General features: G+C 52.6%; 6 protein-coding genes and 1 non-coding gene across 7 annotated transcripts; 2 read left to right on the top strand and 5 right to left on the bottom strand.

Moving 5' to 3' along the window:
* Positions 1 to 319: 319 nt before the first annotated feature.
* On the top strand, positions 320 to 417 carry B0T23DRAFT_t275. Its single transcript has one exon. It is a non-coding gene; the product is annotated as a tRNA-Ser (tRNA).
* A 428-nt stretch (positions 418 to 845) lies between these two features.
* Positions 846 to 1663, bottom strand: B0T23DRAFT_203335 (putative TOS1-like glycosyl hydrolase-domain-containing protein). The gene has a single exon (XM_062833425.1). The coding sequence runs from the start codon at positions 1467 to 1469 to the stop codon at positions 933 to 935; it is 537 nt and encodes a 178-aa protein (XP_062691221.1). The 5' UTR covers positions 1470 to 1663; the 3' UTR covers positions 846 to 932.
* Positions 1664 to 2194: 531 nt separating this feature from the next.
* On the bottom strand, positions 2195 to 2980 carry B0T23DRAFT_320591 (cell wall protein YJL171C/Tos1; the record flags this gene model as incomplete). Its single annotated transcript, XM_062835178.1, has 1 exon — positions 2195 to 2980. The coding sequence occupies one exon, from the start codon at positions 2978 to 2980 to the stop codon at positions 2195 to 2197; it is 786 nt and encodes a 261-aa protein (XP_062691220.1).
* A 2033-nt stretch (positions 2981 to 5013) lies between these two features.
* B0T23DRAFT_445986 (putative TOS1-like glycosyl hydrolase-domain-containing protein) lies at positions 5014 to 6426 on the bottom strand (the record flags this gene model as incomplete). The annotated part of the gene is made up of 4 exons (XM_062840943.1): positions 5014 to 5471; positions 5531 to 5700; positions 5763 to 5932; positions 6007 to 6426. The coding sequence occupies 4 exons, from the start codon at positions 6424 to 6426 to the stop codon at positions 5014 to 5016; spliced, it is 1218 nt and encodes a 405-aa protein (XP_062691219.1).
* Positions 6427 to 7820: 1394 nt separating this feature from the next.
* On the bottom strand, positions 7821 to 9130 carry B0T23DRAFT_320830 (putative TOS1-like glycosyl hydrolase-domain-containing protein; the record flags this gene model as incomplete). Its single annotated transcript, XM_062835196.1, has 3 exons — positions 7821 to 8278; positions 8386 to 8716; positions 8792 to 9130. The coding sequence occupies 3 exons, from the start codon at positions 9128 to 9130 to the stop codon at positions 7821 to 7823; spliced, it is 1128 nt and encodes a 375-aa protein (XP_062691218.1).
* Positions 9131 to 10835: 1705 nt separating this feature from the next.
* On the bottom strand, positions 10836 to 14932 carry B0T23DRAFT_445980 (uncharacterized protein; the record flags this gene model as incomplete). The annotated part of the gene is made up of 3 exons (XM_062840942.1): positions 10976 to 14932; positions 10916 to 10945; positions 10836 to 10879 (listed from the first exon to the last, which is right to left on the bottom strand). The coding sequence occupies exons 1-3, from the start codon at positions 14652 to 14654 to the stop codon at positions 10836 to 10838; spliced, it is 3753 nt and encodes a 1250-aa protein (XP_062691217.1). The 5' UTR covers positions 14655 to 14932.
* A 213-nt stretch (positions 14933 to 15145) lies between these two features.
* B0T23DRAFT_203273 (uncharacterized protein) lies at positions 15146 to 16121 on the top strand. Its single transcript, XM_062833423.1, has 2 exons — positions 15146 to 15570; positions 15625 to 16121. Exons 1-2 carry the CDS (start codon positions 15427 to 15429, stop codon positions 16000 to 16002), a joined length of 522 nt encoding a protein of 173 aa, XP_062691216.1. The 5' UTR covers positions 15146 to 15426; the 3' UTR covers positions 16003 to 16121.
* The last annotated feature ends 155 nt before the right edge of the window (positions 16122 to 16276 follow it).

Here is a 16276-nt window from a genome sequence, read left to right as displayed (position 1 = left end):
AACAAGTATCACAGAGTAGTATCTGCCCAGTCCATGTCATTTTATGTAGGCTACAACAGCCAAACGAATTCGACACCTCATTTCCCCACCCTTGACCACCGCAAATCCAAGCTGCACCCCCTATTAATTAAACACCTCCAGAACACACCAACAAGAGATAACCCCTTGTATGAATTTCAACACAATGTAACGAGCAGACGAACAACGCAAGTGACAGACGTGAGACGACTTGCTGCCAGCCTTGTCTGGAAAATATCCCACATATTTGGTGGTACATAAGCCCACTCTCATCCAGATTTCTCAACACAGAAGAAATAAAGGCGCGATGACCGAGTGGCCTAAGGTGTTTGACTCGAACTAGCGTCGAGGTCCTATCAAATCTCTTCGGAGGCGCAGGTTCAAATCCTGCTCGCGTCGTTTGGAATTCTTTTTTTTGCAGCTTTTGACGATGCTTTTTGGTGTTTGGTTACTGGTGATGGGTGGTTTGGTGTTTTGTTGCTTTTGTTTTTGATGGGATTGGGACGGAGCGAGGTGTGGAATGCACCGGATGTTGGCTGGCGATTTGTGATCGGTTTACGAGGGAAGGAACGAGTGTCATGGGTGCGGAAGTCGCGGTGGAGATATGAGCTTGATGGAAGGTACAGGGTCGGAGTTGACTTGTGGTGTGTTGGGCAACTGCTAATCTGTTCAACTGGTTCATTGCAAGAAGGTACAACGCGCTGAGGGTCTGGAGAGCAGTTCACGCCGGTCTTTTCCATGGTACCCAACGAGACACCATGCTCGTGCACTGAGGATCAATGTTAGGTAAATCTGTCTGATCATGGGTATCACAAAGCCGTTGACCACCACTTCGATTCCTACCTACTCTCCATACTCATCCCAGTCCCCTCCCTGTCGCGCCAACAACACCTCTACCTCATGTTGCCAACCCATCAAGCCTGACCACGACGAACGGCATAATTAATCTCACTAACCACCCCGTCACTCCTCTTCTTCAGGTCTCCCACCTCACCCGCATTTAATTGCCCGGCAAATTCGACCCCATCACTCCTTCCCAAGACCTTGACGCTCGCCGTGCCGCCATCCACCGGATCGAACCACACTGCTACTTTGATAGGGGCGTTCTGATCGACAGGTCTCTGCATCCAGTTCGCGTCTCCGGCGGGAGGGTCCAAGTGGAAGGTGGTTTCGGCCTTTTCCTTGCCGGCGTGCAAAATCTCGAAAATGTCCCACTCTCCACAACCGGAGTCCCAGCAGGAACATCCGCCTTGGGTTTTTGTTTTGTTAGTGGAGATGCTTGGCGGATGTTGGCTTATGTACCACAAACAAGAATCAACGGGACGGTAGGAGTAAAGCTGGTAGGCTTTCTCACATTGGTCACTCGCGAATTTTGTCAGCTTCTGCTTGGTGTTTTTTGTTGCAACTGTTCTGACGGAAATATGAGGGGTGTGCAATATGGATATTTGCATCGACGGAAGGGTAGGTGCAACTTGGGTCCCCGTTAGTTGGGGAGAAAGCGAAGTGCTGTCAAAGTTTCCGGTGTTCTAGCCAAACTCAAGCCTTGGTTGACCGCAAGTATCGTGGTTAGATACTGGAGGGGCCTCTTTGCTTTGGGAGACTCATGGAAATGGCAGGTAAGTAAGCAAACACTCCTTTTGTAGGTGTCCGCTGAGTGGTGACTCGAACGACGCAGCGATGGAACTTTGACTGCTCAATTGGCATACTCACCTCGTCCAAACGGATTATTATATAATGACAAGAGTCCGAGAAACCAGATCCAAGTTGATTACCGACTTTTAACTTCGAATCGTGGACCATACAACTCGGTAAGATCTGAGGGGGACGTATAGCTCACTTATGGGAGAGGAAAAGGTTTCAACGAATCGCAGAACATCACGAAAAGCTCAAGAGCAACGTGGGACCGTGGGTTTTGGTTCATATGGACTGAATTACTACCTGCACGACTTCTGTGGTCGCTATGTGGAAAAGAAGTGCCAAAAAAGCAAATGGGTATCTCGTGCGAGGAAAGCAAGCAACAAAAACGCCAAACCCAATCTTTTCTCTCAACCATTTCAGGACCCTCATTTTGCCTTCCCAAATCTAGCTCTTACCCCTAGTTCCATCCCCAGACACCATACAGTCTAGGTCTTCTATCCATTGGGGTCCCTCTCTCGGACGTCCTCTTCGCCTACCTCTAAGGACGGCGAATAGCGAAATCGCTGACCAACCCACCACTCCTCGCCTTCAACCCATCCACCTCTCCCTTTGACAGGGTATTTCCGAACCTACTTCCATCACTGCCCCCCAACATCTTCACGCTGACCTTTCCGCCCTCGCTCGGATCCATGTACAGCAAGACCTTGATCGGCCCGTCTACCGGCCTCTTGAACCAATTGGGATCACCTGCCCCAAACGGATTCAAGTGGAACGTGCTCAAGGCCTTGGTGTCCGCGTTATTCAGCACTTCGAAAATGTCGAACTCTCCACAGCCAAAGTCCCAGCACGAGCAGGTGCCGTACTGTTGTGTGTACGGGATCCGGGCGTTCAGAAGCCAGATGGCTGGCTTGTCGAAGCCGGGGTTCGCAGCGTCGTGAGGCATCGAGAACTCGAAGAGGAAGATGCGCGAAGTACCAGAGAACCCTTTGCGCGCTGTGGCGCCGGGTTGGATGTAGCCGCAGGAGCCGTCAGCACAAGAATCGGAGGAGAAGATGGAGAAGTCAGCTTGACCAGAGACAGGAGCGTCGGCGAGGATGGTAGGACTCGAGGCACCGCCGTCGCCGTGGGCGTTTGCGAAGGAGAGAGAGGCACCCCACGCTTCACTGAAGACGCCGGAACCTTGGCCGCCAAAATTACCCATGAAAGTGAGGTACTCGGATGTTTGGGAGGCGGCGTGGTAGTAGCCTTTTCGCTCGTAGGAGCCGCCGGCGCCGGGGAGGTAGAAAGCGAACTGTTTCAGGTGAAGAGGGCCATGGAAATGCATGGAGATCTGGTTTTGGATCGCCATCAGTACAGGAAGTGGGATTGAGATGGAGGCGGAGGATAACTTACTGGTTCGTTAAAAGGAGCCAAGTCTCCACCGAAGGACCTGAAAGCCATGTCACAGCGCCTTGTGTCCTTGCTCATCGATGTCACGGCCTTGTACTGGCCGGGCGGAGTGTTTACATTAGTGTACACGACTTGTTGGACGTTTTGACAGAAGTGGTTGCCGTTCTCATCTGTGTCGTGGCCTTTGCAGAGGTCCTGACTGCCGGTCTGCATCCTGGGCTCGGCGGGGGTGTCGGGGGTTACGGAATGGGGGTTAAAGACACCGGAATCAGGAGGACCAGCGTGGGCGCGGGGGAGGAGAGCAGCGTGAGACCGAGAAGCAAGACCAGAGTGGGAGATGAAGGACAGGGTGTTGTTGATGGCGATCGAGTTGACGAACGCACCCAAAGAGAGGAGGGCTACGAGAGCCATGATGAAGCTCGCCATGTTGAACTTCATGGCGTTGTTAGGTGGTCGACTGTAGTCGGCCTTGACTGTTCGGAGTTGACTGCTGTTCTCGAAGGGTTGAGAATGTCGATGTCCGAGATGGTGATGGTCAAAAGATTCCAGAGAAGGGGAGAATAGGATGGTTATATACTACTCTTGGAAATATTCCAGAAACTCCACTCAAAATATCCAAGTACACTTCACCTGCCATCGCCACCGGCTACGGCCACGAGTGAAGGCATCTCAAACCTTGCCGGCCGTCCGCAATCCACTTTTTCCGGAAGTTAGAAACGGAAATGGAAACGGAAAATAGGAGTGAATGCACATTCCCGCTGAATGTTCAGGGTACCGTACCGCAACCTTCATGCCGAGATATCGTCGAGTGTTCTGAAGCAAACGGCTGCGGTGGTAAAGGGTCCCGCGTGCGTGAAGGGTTGGGGATGTGGGGACCCCGGCCCTTTGACGACGGGACGGCATTAAGTGAAGGGGGGGGGAAGTGTAAAATCTCGAAGGTTTTGCTGTCGGGGCGGAGTCCTGCTCAGACTGCTATTGTGCATTGCACGGAAGACGCCAGGGGTTGGATTCCCTGGCAAGGGATTCCAAACGAACGATGGGGCGGCTTGATATAGCGGCTTCGCGAGTGATCAAGATGGATTCCTTTGACTATGAAGCCCAGTAGACCACTACAAGGGGCTCAGAACTGTAAGCATACTGGGAAAAATTCACCCACAAGCTGGGCGCATGTACAAGACTTGGACCGATACAAAACTCTATAAATGAGTCGTCCCTGGTGGTGAGGGCTGGCGGAAGCCGTTTGAATACGGCTCATACATACGAGCTTGAACGATCTGATACAGCAGACCCATTGTCGGCGATGCCCGTAGTGTATCTGCTTCCCACCAAGCAGGGCGTTACTCATTCAAACTCATGGGTTTGCTAATTATATAGCTGCCTAGCTAACAAATAGCGGCAGGGTATAGTTTTTCCAGTCCGTAAGTCAGAAAAGCAAGTTTTAGGTAATTTCCAATGATCTCAAAACGGCTCGTTACGCGCGAGTGTCCGAAAGCGTTCAAGCTCACTTGTGAACCGAGCCGGGAAGGGAATAACTTCAGTGTCATGTTCGCGTACCAGAAACACATGCTTTGGCGTTTTCCCCTTATTTGAGTGCCCGTGGCGTCTGTCGTAGACGATCGCTCCTTCGTGGTCCATCGTACGATAGAGAAAGTGGTGAGAGTTTACAGGACTTCATGTGCAATTTGAAATTTCGTGGCTGTGAAGCGAGAGAAACATATGGATTGCATTGCGTTATGCATGAAGGTATCAGAATGCAAGCGCTACCAGAGCGCATGAACATGATCGGGGAAAGGGAAAGTACTATTCTGCTTACGCGCCTATGAAAGAGGGGTATCTCTGGAAAGAAAACAAACTCCTCGACGCCATGCTGAAACCCCAGATCTAATCCCATTGCTCCTTAGAGCTCTTCACTATCTATCTATGCATCTTTCCTTCAGCTATTCCCTCCCCTTTGCATCCGCCCCTAACTTAATGGTTCGGGTAGGTGAACTCCGAGACCACGCCACTCTTGGCCTTGAGATCCTCGACTTGGCTGGCCGAGAGAGATCCACCAAAGCGCTCGCCATTGCTGGCGCCCAGGTTCTTGATGCTAACTGTACCACCCTTGGTGGCATCCATGACCAAAGCCACCTTGATGGGGCCGCCACTAGGCCGCTGGAAGTAGTTCGCATCTCCAGCGGACTTTCCGTTGTCTCCCAAATGGAAAGTGGACATCGCCTTTGTCTGGCCAGGCGCCAGGACTTCGAAGACGTCCAGTTCACCGCACCCGGACAACCAGCAGTTGCAGCTGAAATATTGCGCGGTGTTGGGGATCCGTGAGTTGAGCAACCAGATGGCGGGCTTGTTGCCATCGTCGCCGTTGTGCTGGGGCTCATCTGGCATGCTGAACTCGAAGAGGAAGACTCGAGCGGATCCTGGGAAACCCTCTGTGGACGGGGGTGGTTAGCAATTGGACTTCCAGAATGTCGGGAAGATGATCACTTACTGTACGTCACAGCTCCAGGGCGCCTGTAGCCGCAAGTGTCATCGCACGGCTGGTCTGTGGTTGCAATGAATTCAGAGTGGGACACAAGAGGAGCATCATGGATGGTTTGAGGCGAAGAAGCTCCACCGAGGCCGTCGGCAGAGGTATATGCCAAGGAGGCGCCGAAGGGGCTGTATAAAAACGAATCCATTAGTTTGAGGTATCTCGAGAGGGTTCATGAATGGTATATTACCCCGAGACAACACCGGAGCCAGCACCACCGCGGTTGCCAAGAAACATGATGCCCTTGCGCGTCTGGGTGGCGGCGTGGTACTCGCCGATACGGTTATAAGAACCGCCAGCACCGGGAAGGTAAACCGAGAATTGTTTGAGGCGGAGCGGTCCGCGGAAGACCAATGACAGCTGAAGCAAAGATGGTTAGTCTCTTTCTGATGTTACTTGGGACACTGGCACCAAACTGAACATCTATCACTTACAGGCTCATTGTACGGAGCAAGGTCTCCGCTGAACTGCTTGGGGGTCTTGGTGCAAGCTCCGGACTGGTTGTCCATGAAGGTAACGGCATCGTAGGTACCAGGCTTGGTCACCTTGGTGTAAATGATCTGGTCTACCTTCTGGCAGTACCAGTTACCATTTTCCTCTTCATGTTTGGTGTCGCGGCACAGGTCGTCGGAAGAGATGTCAGGGACGTTCAAGTGGGGATTAAAATCCGGATCGGTGTTGTACGGGGAGACATCACCCTGACGAGCGAGGATGGTCGAGTTACCGTGAAGAGAGGGAATCGAGCGAGAGACAGACGAAGAACCATCGCGAACGATGGCGAAGGCGTTGGCACCAGGAATGGTGCCGAAGGTAAGGGAGGTCACAAGGACCTGGATAAGATGGTTGAGAATCATGGCTGGATCCTCAAAGGTGCTGTGGCTGTTGAGATATGTGTGGCCTCGCGGTGCTGATCACTAATGGCTAGAGTGATCTCGCTGTTGCTGAAGAAGGGAAAAGTTTGGTTGTAGGAGGAGGAAGGGTCCTTTTATGGTATTCCAGGAGAGGTTTCCAATTCCCTTCACGACCGAGATTCTAGGTGGATTCCATGGCTTTACCATTCACTCCCAAGGCCAAGACGGGATGTGAAATGGAGTAAACGGTGTGGTCGTCCAGGTGAAGGGATCTTGGTCTGATATATAAGGCGGGAAGTCTCCACTAGAGAGGGTTTTGGGACCTTCACTCCCCATTCTACACGTCCGAGATGGGGATGAGGTATGGGGCAAGGCTCCGTCTGAAGTTCTGGAGCCCCTTCACAATGATATGGAGCCTCCTGGGAGAAACTCGAAGAATATGCCAAGTGATATGCGAACGGATCTTAACCTGACAGGTTCGGACGGCACAGACTTGGAGCTCTGCCATCCACTTCACTGCCCTACCTTCCGGCGGGTGTGTTCTTGTCGTGCCACTTTACCTGTTGGCCTTTTCTTCACTGGAAGTTATCCGACCTTCTGCCGCAGTGGTCAATCTCAGGACGGTCTGTGGCTGTCAAGATCAGTGTCCGGGCCGTCAAACCTTTTTCCGAAGGCGGCATATAACCCTTCACCTCATAAGGTCCGTCGGCTTCATTGCAATATATTCTGGTTGGAAGAAATATAGATGGAAGTCGGCAGGACACGAAATAAGGCTTGAAAGACATATGTAAAAGATAGAAGCAGAGAGACATCATGATGGTATGACTTGGTCTGGACCAAGTCCACTCTGGAAAATGCGTGCTTCCAACAAGTTTGACCAGTACAGGCCATGAAGACGTTATGAACAAGAAATTGTGCCGAATGCCATAATTCTCTAATGATGATTCTCATAAGATCTTGAATCCATCCAGTGAAATACCAGTACCTGCATCTAATAATTCGTTTACCGAAGAGACTGGAGATGTAAAACTATGACATCTGGCTGTAATGGAATGTTGGCCTAGCATGGCATAGCAGGAAGCAAAACCAACAAGAAAAGGGAACGAAGATGGCAGGGGAAATAATTGTAGATAGAGGTAGCAAACGACAAAAAATAGCAGAGGAAAGGAAAGAGTACCTCAGAGGGAACGAAATAGATAAAGAGCTCACAGCTACCGTAACTCCTGGGTATCACCAAATCACTACCTAGGTAGGTAAGCATCTGATTCCCCTCTCAGGCCCCAAACGCCGTGCTTTTTCCCTTGAAATATCCCGACGATCAACCAGATCTCAACCTCACCACCACAACCCAGCCAACCTCATCATTCCCAAATCGCCGCTTAAGCAACCTCACATCCTCACGCCTCCCCCCTCCTAACCGCATAATCAATCTCACTCACCACCCCCTTACTCCTCTTCTTGAGCGCTCCCACCTCTTCCTCCGCAAGTCTCTCCCCAAACACTACCCCATCGCTCCCCCCCAAGATCTTCACACTGGCAGTACCCCCATCAACACCCCCATCAAACCAGACAACCACTTTAATCGGAGCATTCTGATCAACAGGGCGCTGAAACCAATTCGCGTCACCAGCAGGCGGATCCAAATGGAGCGTTGTCTCGGCGCGCTCGTACCCAGCATGCAGAATCTCAAAGACGTCCCACTCGCCGCACCCCGAAGTCCAGCATGAGCAAGCGCCGTATTGTTGCGTCAGCGGGACGCGGGCGTTCTCGAGCCAGATGGCGGGCATGTCGGCTCCGCCGGTGTGAGGCATGGAGAATTCCATGAGGAAGATCCGGGATGTACCGGGGAATCCCTCTTTTTTTGTCATGTTAGCGGTGCTGACAACGGGGGAAAAGGGATAGAGATGAAGCAGATGGGATGGAGGGAAGGAGATGGGAGGGAGGAAGGAAGGAGAGACATACTCTTAGCCACGGAACCAGGCCGGACATAGCCGCAAGAACCATCGCAGTCCTGGTCTGTCATGACGACGAATTCACCCGTGATGACCTCGTTGGCGAGAACCTGGGGAGACGCGGCCCCGCCGGTGGCGTGGGGGTTGATGAAGGAAAGGGAAGCGCCAAAGGTTTGACTGACTGCGCCGGAGCCTTCACCGCCGCGGTTGCCGAGGAAGGAAATTCCCTTGGTGGTCTGTTGGGCGGCGTTGTAGTGGCCGATGCGAGAGTAGGTGGTTCCGTCGGGGGTATAAATGCCGAGTTGCTTGAGGTGGATGGGGCCACGGAAGATGAGAGCGACCTGTTTGTTGTCCTTGTGTTAGCTATTGGTAGGTAGGTATTGGTGGTGTCTGTTCAGGAGCTATGTAGGACTTACCGGTTCGTTGAACGGGGCGAGTTCTCCTGAGAAAGTGTGGTTAACTTCGGCAAAACGACACTCGCCTGTCTCGTCGTTCATGTAAGCGACTTCACGGTAGTCACCGTCGTGAGCGACGTTTGTGTAAATTACTTGGTCGACGCGGGAACAGTAGTAGTCGCCATCCTCGAAGGTCCTGTTTTGGCAGAGGTCGTCGGAGGAGACGAGCTGAAGGGGGTCCTGGGCGTGAGGGTCCGCGTAGGGGGCAGAGTTGCGAAAGGAACGAGCGTGAAGACTGGAGGAAGAAGAACCGTCGATGATGGAGATACTGTTGTTGATAGTATCGAGGCTAGTGGGCATGGCACTTGTAACTCCGAAAAGGGAGAGCAAGGCCACGAAAAGCATGATGACTTTGTAGATGTTGGAAGCCATGGTAAACACTCAAGAGCGCGAGTAAGGAGTCCAAGTGTTTCAGCCGTAAGCGGTCGATATCTCGCTAGCTGCTCAAGATCAGGGTAACCGATGGTCCAGGGAAGAAGCAACGAAAAGAGATTTCCTGGTTCTTATATAAGGGGGTCCTGGGAATTTATTTCTGACCTGGAGGACTGCAATGAATCCAACCCTCAACCATTCACCTGCACAGCCGTCAGAACAGCCAGGTCCCAAACGACCTTCAATGTCCCGGGAACGACTTCGGATGCCAGTCCCACCCCCAGTGAAGGGATTCCCAAGAGCTTCAAACTCCACACCTTCGCGTTTTTGAACCTTCCTTCCAAACAGTCAAGACCGGACGATGGAGAATCCATCTCCACGCACTATCTGCTGGTCCGTGGACGGTGAAGGGAGTCCAACCCTTCACCACAAACGTCCCATATCCGGACAGCCAGCAAGCATCTCAATCCTACACCCTCCACGCCTTCACTTAGGTTTCAGCGTAGGGATTTCGATCGTTGGGTGAGCTCCCAGGAATATTCACCCAAGCCATACACAGTGAAGCCCGTAATGAACCAGAACACCACCCAGGTAGCGAAGTAAGCCACTTTTCACCGTTCATCTCCATCTCTTTCCAGCCGGTACGCACGCACGAACGAAGACAGTCTGGCCCACGGTACGAAGCTCGAAAATCGTCCCGTATTTCAGAACATGGGTTGGGTACCTGCCTACCTACAGGTAGGTAGATATAACCACAGCGCCGACAGCATGCCCTGCACATGCAACACAGAATGGTCCAAGTAAAACACAGATGGGTTCAGTAGACAGGGACATCAAAGGGTTTATATACCGGTAGGTACCCGTTCGATATATAACAGACTAAAGCATATAGGCGAGCGTTCACGGTTGAAGGTTTGCCTCCCCTTCTCTTCAGCTGCTGGGCCGTCACCCAGGTAGGTACCTAGGTAATGTCTGGCTTTGAGCATCGTGGCGTTCGACCAGGGAGGGTACCTGTTGGTAGGAGTCATCAAGAGGAGTCAATGATTCAGTCAGTCAGCTTGTTTAGGTTGATATGTGCTTGTGTGTGTGTGTGTGCGTGCGTGGAATAAATGAGGTGTTTGTGATGCAAGCAATATAAAAGTTGTAGTGAATGGGAACCTCTAGCTGTTGCGACAAACTCGTAGAACTAGGTACTTAGTAAAGATGCTCGATATGGGAATAATACTTAGTTTGGCTCCCTATAGGAGGACTTTCGAAAGTGAATAAAATAATTCCGTGAAATGTTGTTTTGTAGGAGTATTGAGCGTAGTGGGCGTTGAGATATCTTAGAGTGTCCAAGCAGTGTTCAATCGTCGTAGGGAGTTCTCATCGTAGTTCTGTTTGTAGGGTTAGGGAGGGTTCTTCATACAACAAGATTCATGACTAACATCGACGTGTTAACATTCTTTGCCGGGGGAATAGGGGGGAAGTGATTGACAATGCCGCCGTACCTGAATACACCTGGAGACATTGGCAACTGAATCGAGTTACCGTATGACAGATGAATAATGACACAGACTTGCATGAGCAAATACATGAATTCAGATGTCAACAAGCTCCAAAATTGGGTGTCTCTGCACTAACAGCACGGCACCTACGCCCTCGCTCTCTTCCCCCTTCCCCTTCCCCTCCCCCTTCCTCTTGCCGCGCCCCTCTTCCCCTTCGAGCTCGAACCAACAACATCCTCATCATCCTCATCCTCATCTCCCTCTTGCACATCATCCTCCTTCTCACCATCCGCATCCTCTTGTTCTTCTTCTTCTTCTTCCTCCACAGCAGCAGCCTTCTTCCCCTTCCCCTTCCCCTTCCCCTTTCCTCTCTTCCTTTTCTTCCCATTCTCTTCCTCCCCATTCAACGGCCCCATCGCCATAACCGGCAACGCCAAACTCAGTCCCCCTCCTCCACTCCCCTTATTATTTCTAGCCTTCAACCTCCCCACCGCCTCCGCCATCCTCTTACTTCCCTTGACTTCATTTCTCCTCGGCGCAAATGCCTCCTCTCCTCCACCACCCAAATTCCTCACAGTCCCCGACCCCAGCCCGCCCTCAAAAAACCTCGTGATATTACTCTGCGTCCCCTCCCTCTCCCGCTTATTCATATCCCTTATTACAGGAACCAACACCTCATCCGTCCTCTCCTGACTCCATCCAATCGTCTGCATCAGATACTGTCTGAGCCCCTCGAGGTCCGGGACGCCCCATTGAAATGGCTCCGGGGTCGAATCGACTTCTGGATGGAGATACGCATCAAAGACAGCCGGGTTAGGGAACCCGACGGGCAAGAACAGTTTAGTAGCTTGGGCTTTTCGGAACTTGCGCCTAAACGGAGTGGAGAGTAAAGACGGGTCTGGTTGAGGGGACGATTGGATTTTGGTCCACCATTCTTTGAAGGTCGTGAGGGACGAGATGGGTGTAGGTTCAGGGGGGAATTCCGAGAGGATTTCCACGGCTGTGACGGGGCCGACGCCCGATAAACCTTCGGTGTAGTCTGACCCTAGGAGTTGGGCGAGGGCAATGAGTTGGTCGCGAGATAGGGAAAGGTCACGCTCAATGTCGGAGGATAAATAGCATTCGACGAATTTGTTCCCGTTGAACATGTTTTTGTAGACGCGGGTGCCGCCGAAGAGAAAAGTGTCCGAGTCGTCGGTGACGATGCCGTCTACGAGACCGAGGCGGACCAGCTCGGCGCATTGGGCTTCGGCTTCCATGGGGGCGGTGATGTAGGGAATGCCGAAGAAGCGGAGGAGGGCTTGGCATTCGGTGATCATGATTTGGGTGACTTCGTCGGCGTCGCGGCGGTCTTTGCGTTGTTGGGTGCGCAGGGCTTTGAGCTCTTGTTCGTAGGCGGCTTGGTTTTCTTGAAAGGTCTTGTGGTTGAGTTGGGTGGCGAAGCGGGCGTGTTCTTCGGCTTCTTGGGCGAGGGAAGCAAGGAGTTCTTGTTCTTCGGGGTCGCTGAAGTCGTCTTCGAATTCGGAAAGGGCGGGGGCGTCTGGGTCGGGGACGATGTCAGTGGTGGTATCGTCTGGAACCGCCGCCAAACCTTCAACTCGTTCCTGTTGGGCAGGTGGAGGAAGGACGTCTTTGAAGAGGTCGGCTTCGATTTGGGCGTCTTCTTCAGCTTGGGTGGCAGGTGGACCGAAGGAAAGAGTCATGGTTTGAGATGGAAGGGTTACGTCTTCAAACACAATGTCGTCACCTTCTTCCTCATTAGGGGAGGGTGATCGACGGCTGGTTTCAACTGGTTCTTGCGAGACTTCGTCGTCCAAAGAAGACAAGCTAGTCCTTGGCATCTGAGTGGGCTTCTTGGGCGATGGAGGAGCATCGAGAATCTCCAGATCACCATCACTTTCATCGGATGACTCAATCATCAGGATTTCATCCTCTCGTTGCTTTCGAATTCTGGCCTGCTCTTCTCGAGCCAAGTCTTCATCCTCCTCAGCCATCTGCCTGTCCTGTTCTCGCTGCTTCCGTACAGTGTCGCGAATGTCTTCGTCGTTATTCGCTAGCCATGGCGGTAATGGACGAGGAGCATCCTTCGGCTCTTTCTCAAAACCGCCAGCATCGTCATCAGACTGAGGTTCCATCTCACCAGTTTCAACAGGCTTGGGTGGTTCAGACACCTTCTCCTTCTGAGGTTGTGCTTTCGGTCGGTTGCCCCCGAGCAGTTGCTTCCAGTTCAGCTTTTCAAATGGAAGTGGACCTTTGAAGGGAGTGTTGGCAGGGGCAGGACGGTTTTCGACCACTGGCCTTGGCGCGGGAACCTTTGCTTGCTTCCTCCTAGCGGCGGCCATGGCTGCTCGGATATCTCCCTCGCTGTCACTGCTGTCGGTACTGTCCCTTCGTCTTGGGACGGCGGCACTCGCCCTGTTGTTGACAATGTGTGCAACCATGCGACCACTGGTGCTAACAATGGGCTTGGGCGCTTCCACCGCTTTCTGCGTCCACTCTGGGGGAGTAACATCTTCAAACTCCATATCCTCATCCTCCTTCTCTTCTGGCTGCATACCAATACCATGCTGATTCTGAAGAGACATGGCAATAGCCTTGTTGAGGTCTTCCTCCTCATCAGCTTCTTGCATCGCATCCGCCTCTCCATAGACGGCATCTTGTCCGTTGTCCACGAACAAAGCCTCGTCATCTTCGTCCTCGTCCTCCGCCTCTTCACTCTGTCTCGACTCATAAAACTGCCTCCTCGCGTTCGCAATCCCCCTCGCCCTGTAACCAGCAGCCCTACTAAGTTTGGGCAACCGATTTAACCCTTCAATTGGCACGTCCTCGAACTCGACATCCTCTTCCGAATCCTCCTCTTCCTCTCCCTTGCCCTGAAACTGAAACTCTAGTTCATCCACATCAATCGGATTCGTCATCTGTCCTTTATCCTTCTCCTTACTCACCACACCCAACGCATACCCGCCTTCGGCACCCTCGTTCTTGACCAGGATATACTCCCTATTCTGATCGCCCGCCACCCTTGTGGCATTCACCGCCAGCGTCAGGTCCAGGCCCGTCATGCCCATCTCGTACATCAACCTTTGCGTCAAGTGATTTCTTTCCTTGACTCTCTCAATCTGAAACCGACTGAAATCCATTCGGTTAGGGAACATGACGTCCAGCTGCTCTTTACTCAACCCCATTCTCAATCTGCTCCGCAACCTCGCCGCATTCAAGATGTTGTACCGATCAGCCGGCGGCAAAGACTTGAAGAACTCGCCATCAAAGTCGATCTTGCTAAAGTCGTACAAGTTGATATCCTCCCCGTTCTCAAACTGTCTAGCGTACTCTTCGAGTTCTTCGACAGACATGATGCGCGGATCATCAGGCTTGCCCATGGCTTCGATGCCGCCGTCGATGTCAGGAAGATGGTAGGCGTCTTGCTTGTGGAAGCGTCGAGACTTTTGGCGTTCTTGTTTGGACATGCCTAGTTCGTCGGCGTATACAACCTTGTCCATGTCCGGGAGTACTTCCTGTTCCTCCTCTTCTTCTGCTACTGCTGCTGCTGCTGCCGTCTTCTTGCCTTCTCGTGCTTCTGCCCTTTTGCGCCTCCGTTCTTCTTCTTCCTCTGCCATACGATGCATCTGTACTGCTAGTAGCTTCCCTGCTGTTCGAGTGGCATCATCGCGTCTGCCCTCTCGTCTTCGCCGGCGAGCCTGGATAGTGGCGCGCTTGAGAGCGGGGGCGCCGCCGTCGAAGACGAAGACGGGCTTGATGCCGTACCAGAGTAGTTTACATATTCGACGGAAGAAGCCGACGACGTGGGAGTTGCGAAGGGCGTTGCCTTCTTTGTCGCGGACGGCTTTGAGGAATTGGTAGATCCAGATGGAGGCGTCGATGGCGAGGCGTTTGCGGTTGAGGGTGGAGAGGTTGGTTGGGCGGGCACAGGGTTGGAGGACGGTCCAGAGGCCGTTCACACCCATGGTGGGTGTTTACTTGGTGCTGTGACTTGTAATGCTGGTGGTGGTGGTGGTGATGGTGGTGGTGGTGTTGATGTAAGGGAGGTCGTCAAGGTGCTCAACGAAGGGCGCTGTTAGTCGGGATAAACACGCTAACGGGGAGTGACGTCAGGGCAAAGAGACAGTCGCAATGACCGGACAAGGTGTGGTTTTTCACTTTGGTCGAGTGAGGAAACTCATGGCAATGAAATAGACCAGAGGTAAACAATCACATTCACGTGTACGGTAGTGGTGGCGTGAAGAAATCCAGTGATGACAAAGTGCCAAGTTCACGCTCATCATCGAAGCCATGATTGTTGACGGCGATCCGGCTGCTGCCTGCCGGCTAGTTCTTATCGCTTATCTCAATTCTGTTTATGCAATAAGCCCGATGCCTGCCCCACGATGCACTTTCCGGGGATAGGAGCTTGGGCCCAGGGTTGGCAGTGGTCAACAACAGCCCATTTCCTCAACCCTGAACATCAACAGAAAGTCAACATCAGAAGCTCAAGACGGCGCGGGCGCTGAACACATCAACGGGCTCTACAACTTGTTCGGGGGTTGCTTGGTTCGATCAGAAATACAATTGGAAAGCTTATTTCAGTAGCGACATCCGCTATTCATTACACACGGCATACGAGCATCATCAGACATTCACCGATTAGGCACCTATCTCTTTCATCCGCCTTGCTCACTCATCGAAACCACACCGGCGACAATCTGTACACCACTTTCACATAAAGAAACATCCTTCACCATGTCCGAAGACCCAAACACCACCTTCCTCCCCGAAGACAGGGACGACGCCACAGACTGGCTCAACTCCCTCCTCAACAAAAACCTCCGAGTCTCCGTGACTGACGGCCGCATGTTCTGGGGCCAGTTCAAGTGCGTTGATGCCGTAAGTTCATCCCCCTTTGTCTCGTTATCTTTCACATGTTAACCCGTGGCCCAGGAAAGCAACATAATCCTCCACTCAGCCTACGAATACCGCTTCCCCACCTCTTCTCAAGTGGCCGCCGCCGTCACTTCCTCTTCTGTTACCCCCACCCCCACCGGCACGACAATCACCTCCTCCTCTGCACTCTCTGCACCTTCAGACTCAGACCCTTCCGCAACTCCCCAAGAGGCCTACGAGAGCGCCACCTCCACCTCCTCCTCCTCAGGAAAAGTAAAAGTCGACCTTACCTCCCGCCATTTAGGGTTGGTCGTCATTCCAGGACAGTATATCACCAAGATCGAGCTAGAGGAGTTTGCAAGTCAGGTCCGGGCGCGGAACAGGGGGTTCGGACAGGGGTTTCATCCGGGGTGGAGAGACGGGGGGATTTCCTAGGCGGATAGTTCCAGAGTGAATCGGGGGAGGTTTCGGGGAGTGAGGACGACGATGATGATGATGATGATGGGGACGATGACGACGACGAGGAGGGTGAAGAGGGTGAGGACGGATATTCATCGGCGTCATTCTCCTCCAGCAATAACCGTTTCCAAAAATCACGACGAACCAAATTCGGATACCTCGAAAGAGGGCCGCTCTAGCTCAGACAAGCACGGAGACCAAGACAAAACGAACCATGATGACGATGATGAGGACGAGTGGGTCACTACCT

This window comes from Neurospora hispaniola (genome assembly GCF_033458365.1).
Source record: "Neurospora hispaniola strain FGSC 10403 chromosome Unknown B0T23scaffold_6, whole genome shotgun sequence".
NCBI lineage: Eukaryota > Fungi > Ascomycota > Sordariomycetes > Sordariales > Sordariaceae > Neurospora > Neurospora hispaniola.
This window is presented reverse-complemented; position numbering and strand designations above follow the sequence as displayed.

Excerpts from the sequence above, each read along its gene's own strand:
- B0T23DRAFT_203335 (XM_062833425.1), bottom strand. The coding sequence starts at position 1,469 with ATGCAAATATCCATATTGCACACCCCTCATATTTCCGTCAGAACAGTT.
- B0T23DRAFT_203273 (XM_062833423.1), top strand. The coding sequence starts at position 15,427 with ATGTCCGAAGACCCAAACACCACCTTCCTCCCCGAAGACAGGGACGAC. Across the intron at positions 15,571-15,624 it reads AGTTCAAGTGCGTTGATGCC|GAAAGCAACATAATCCTCCA; the intron begins GTAAGTTCATCC and ends CCCGTGGCCCAG.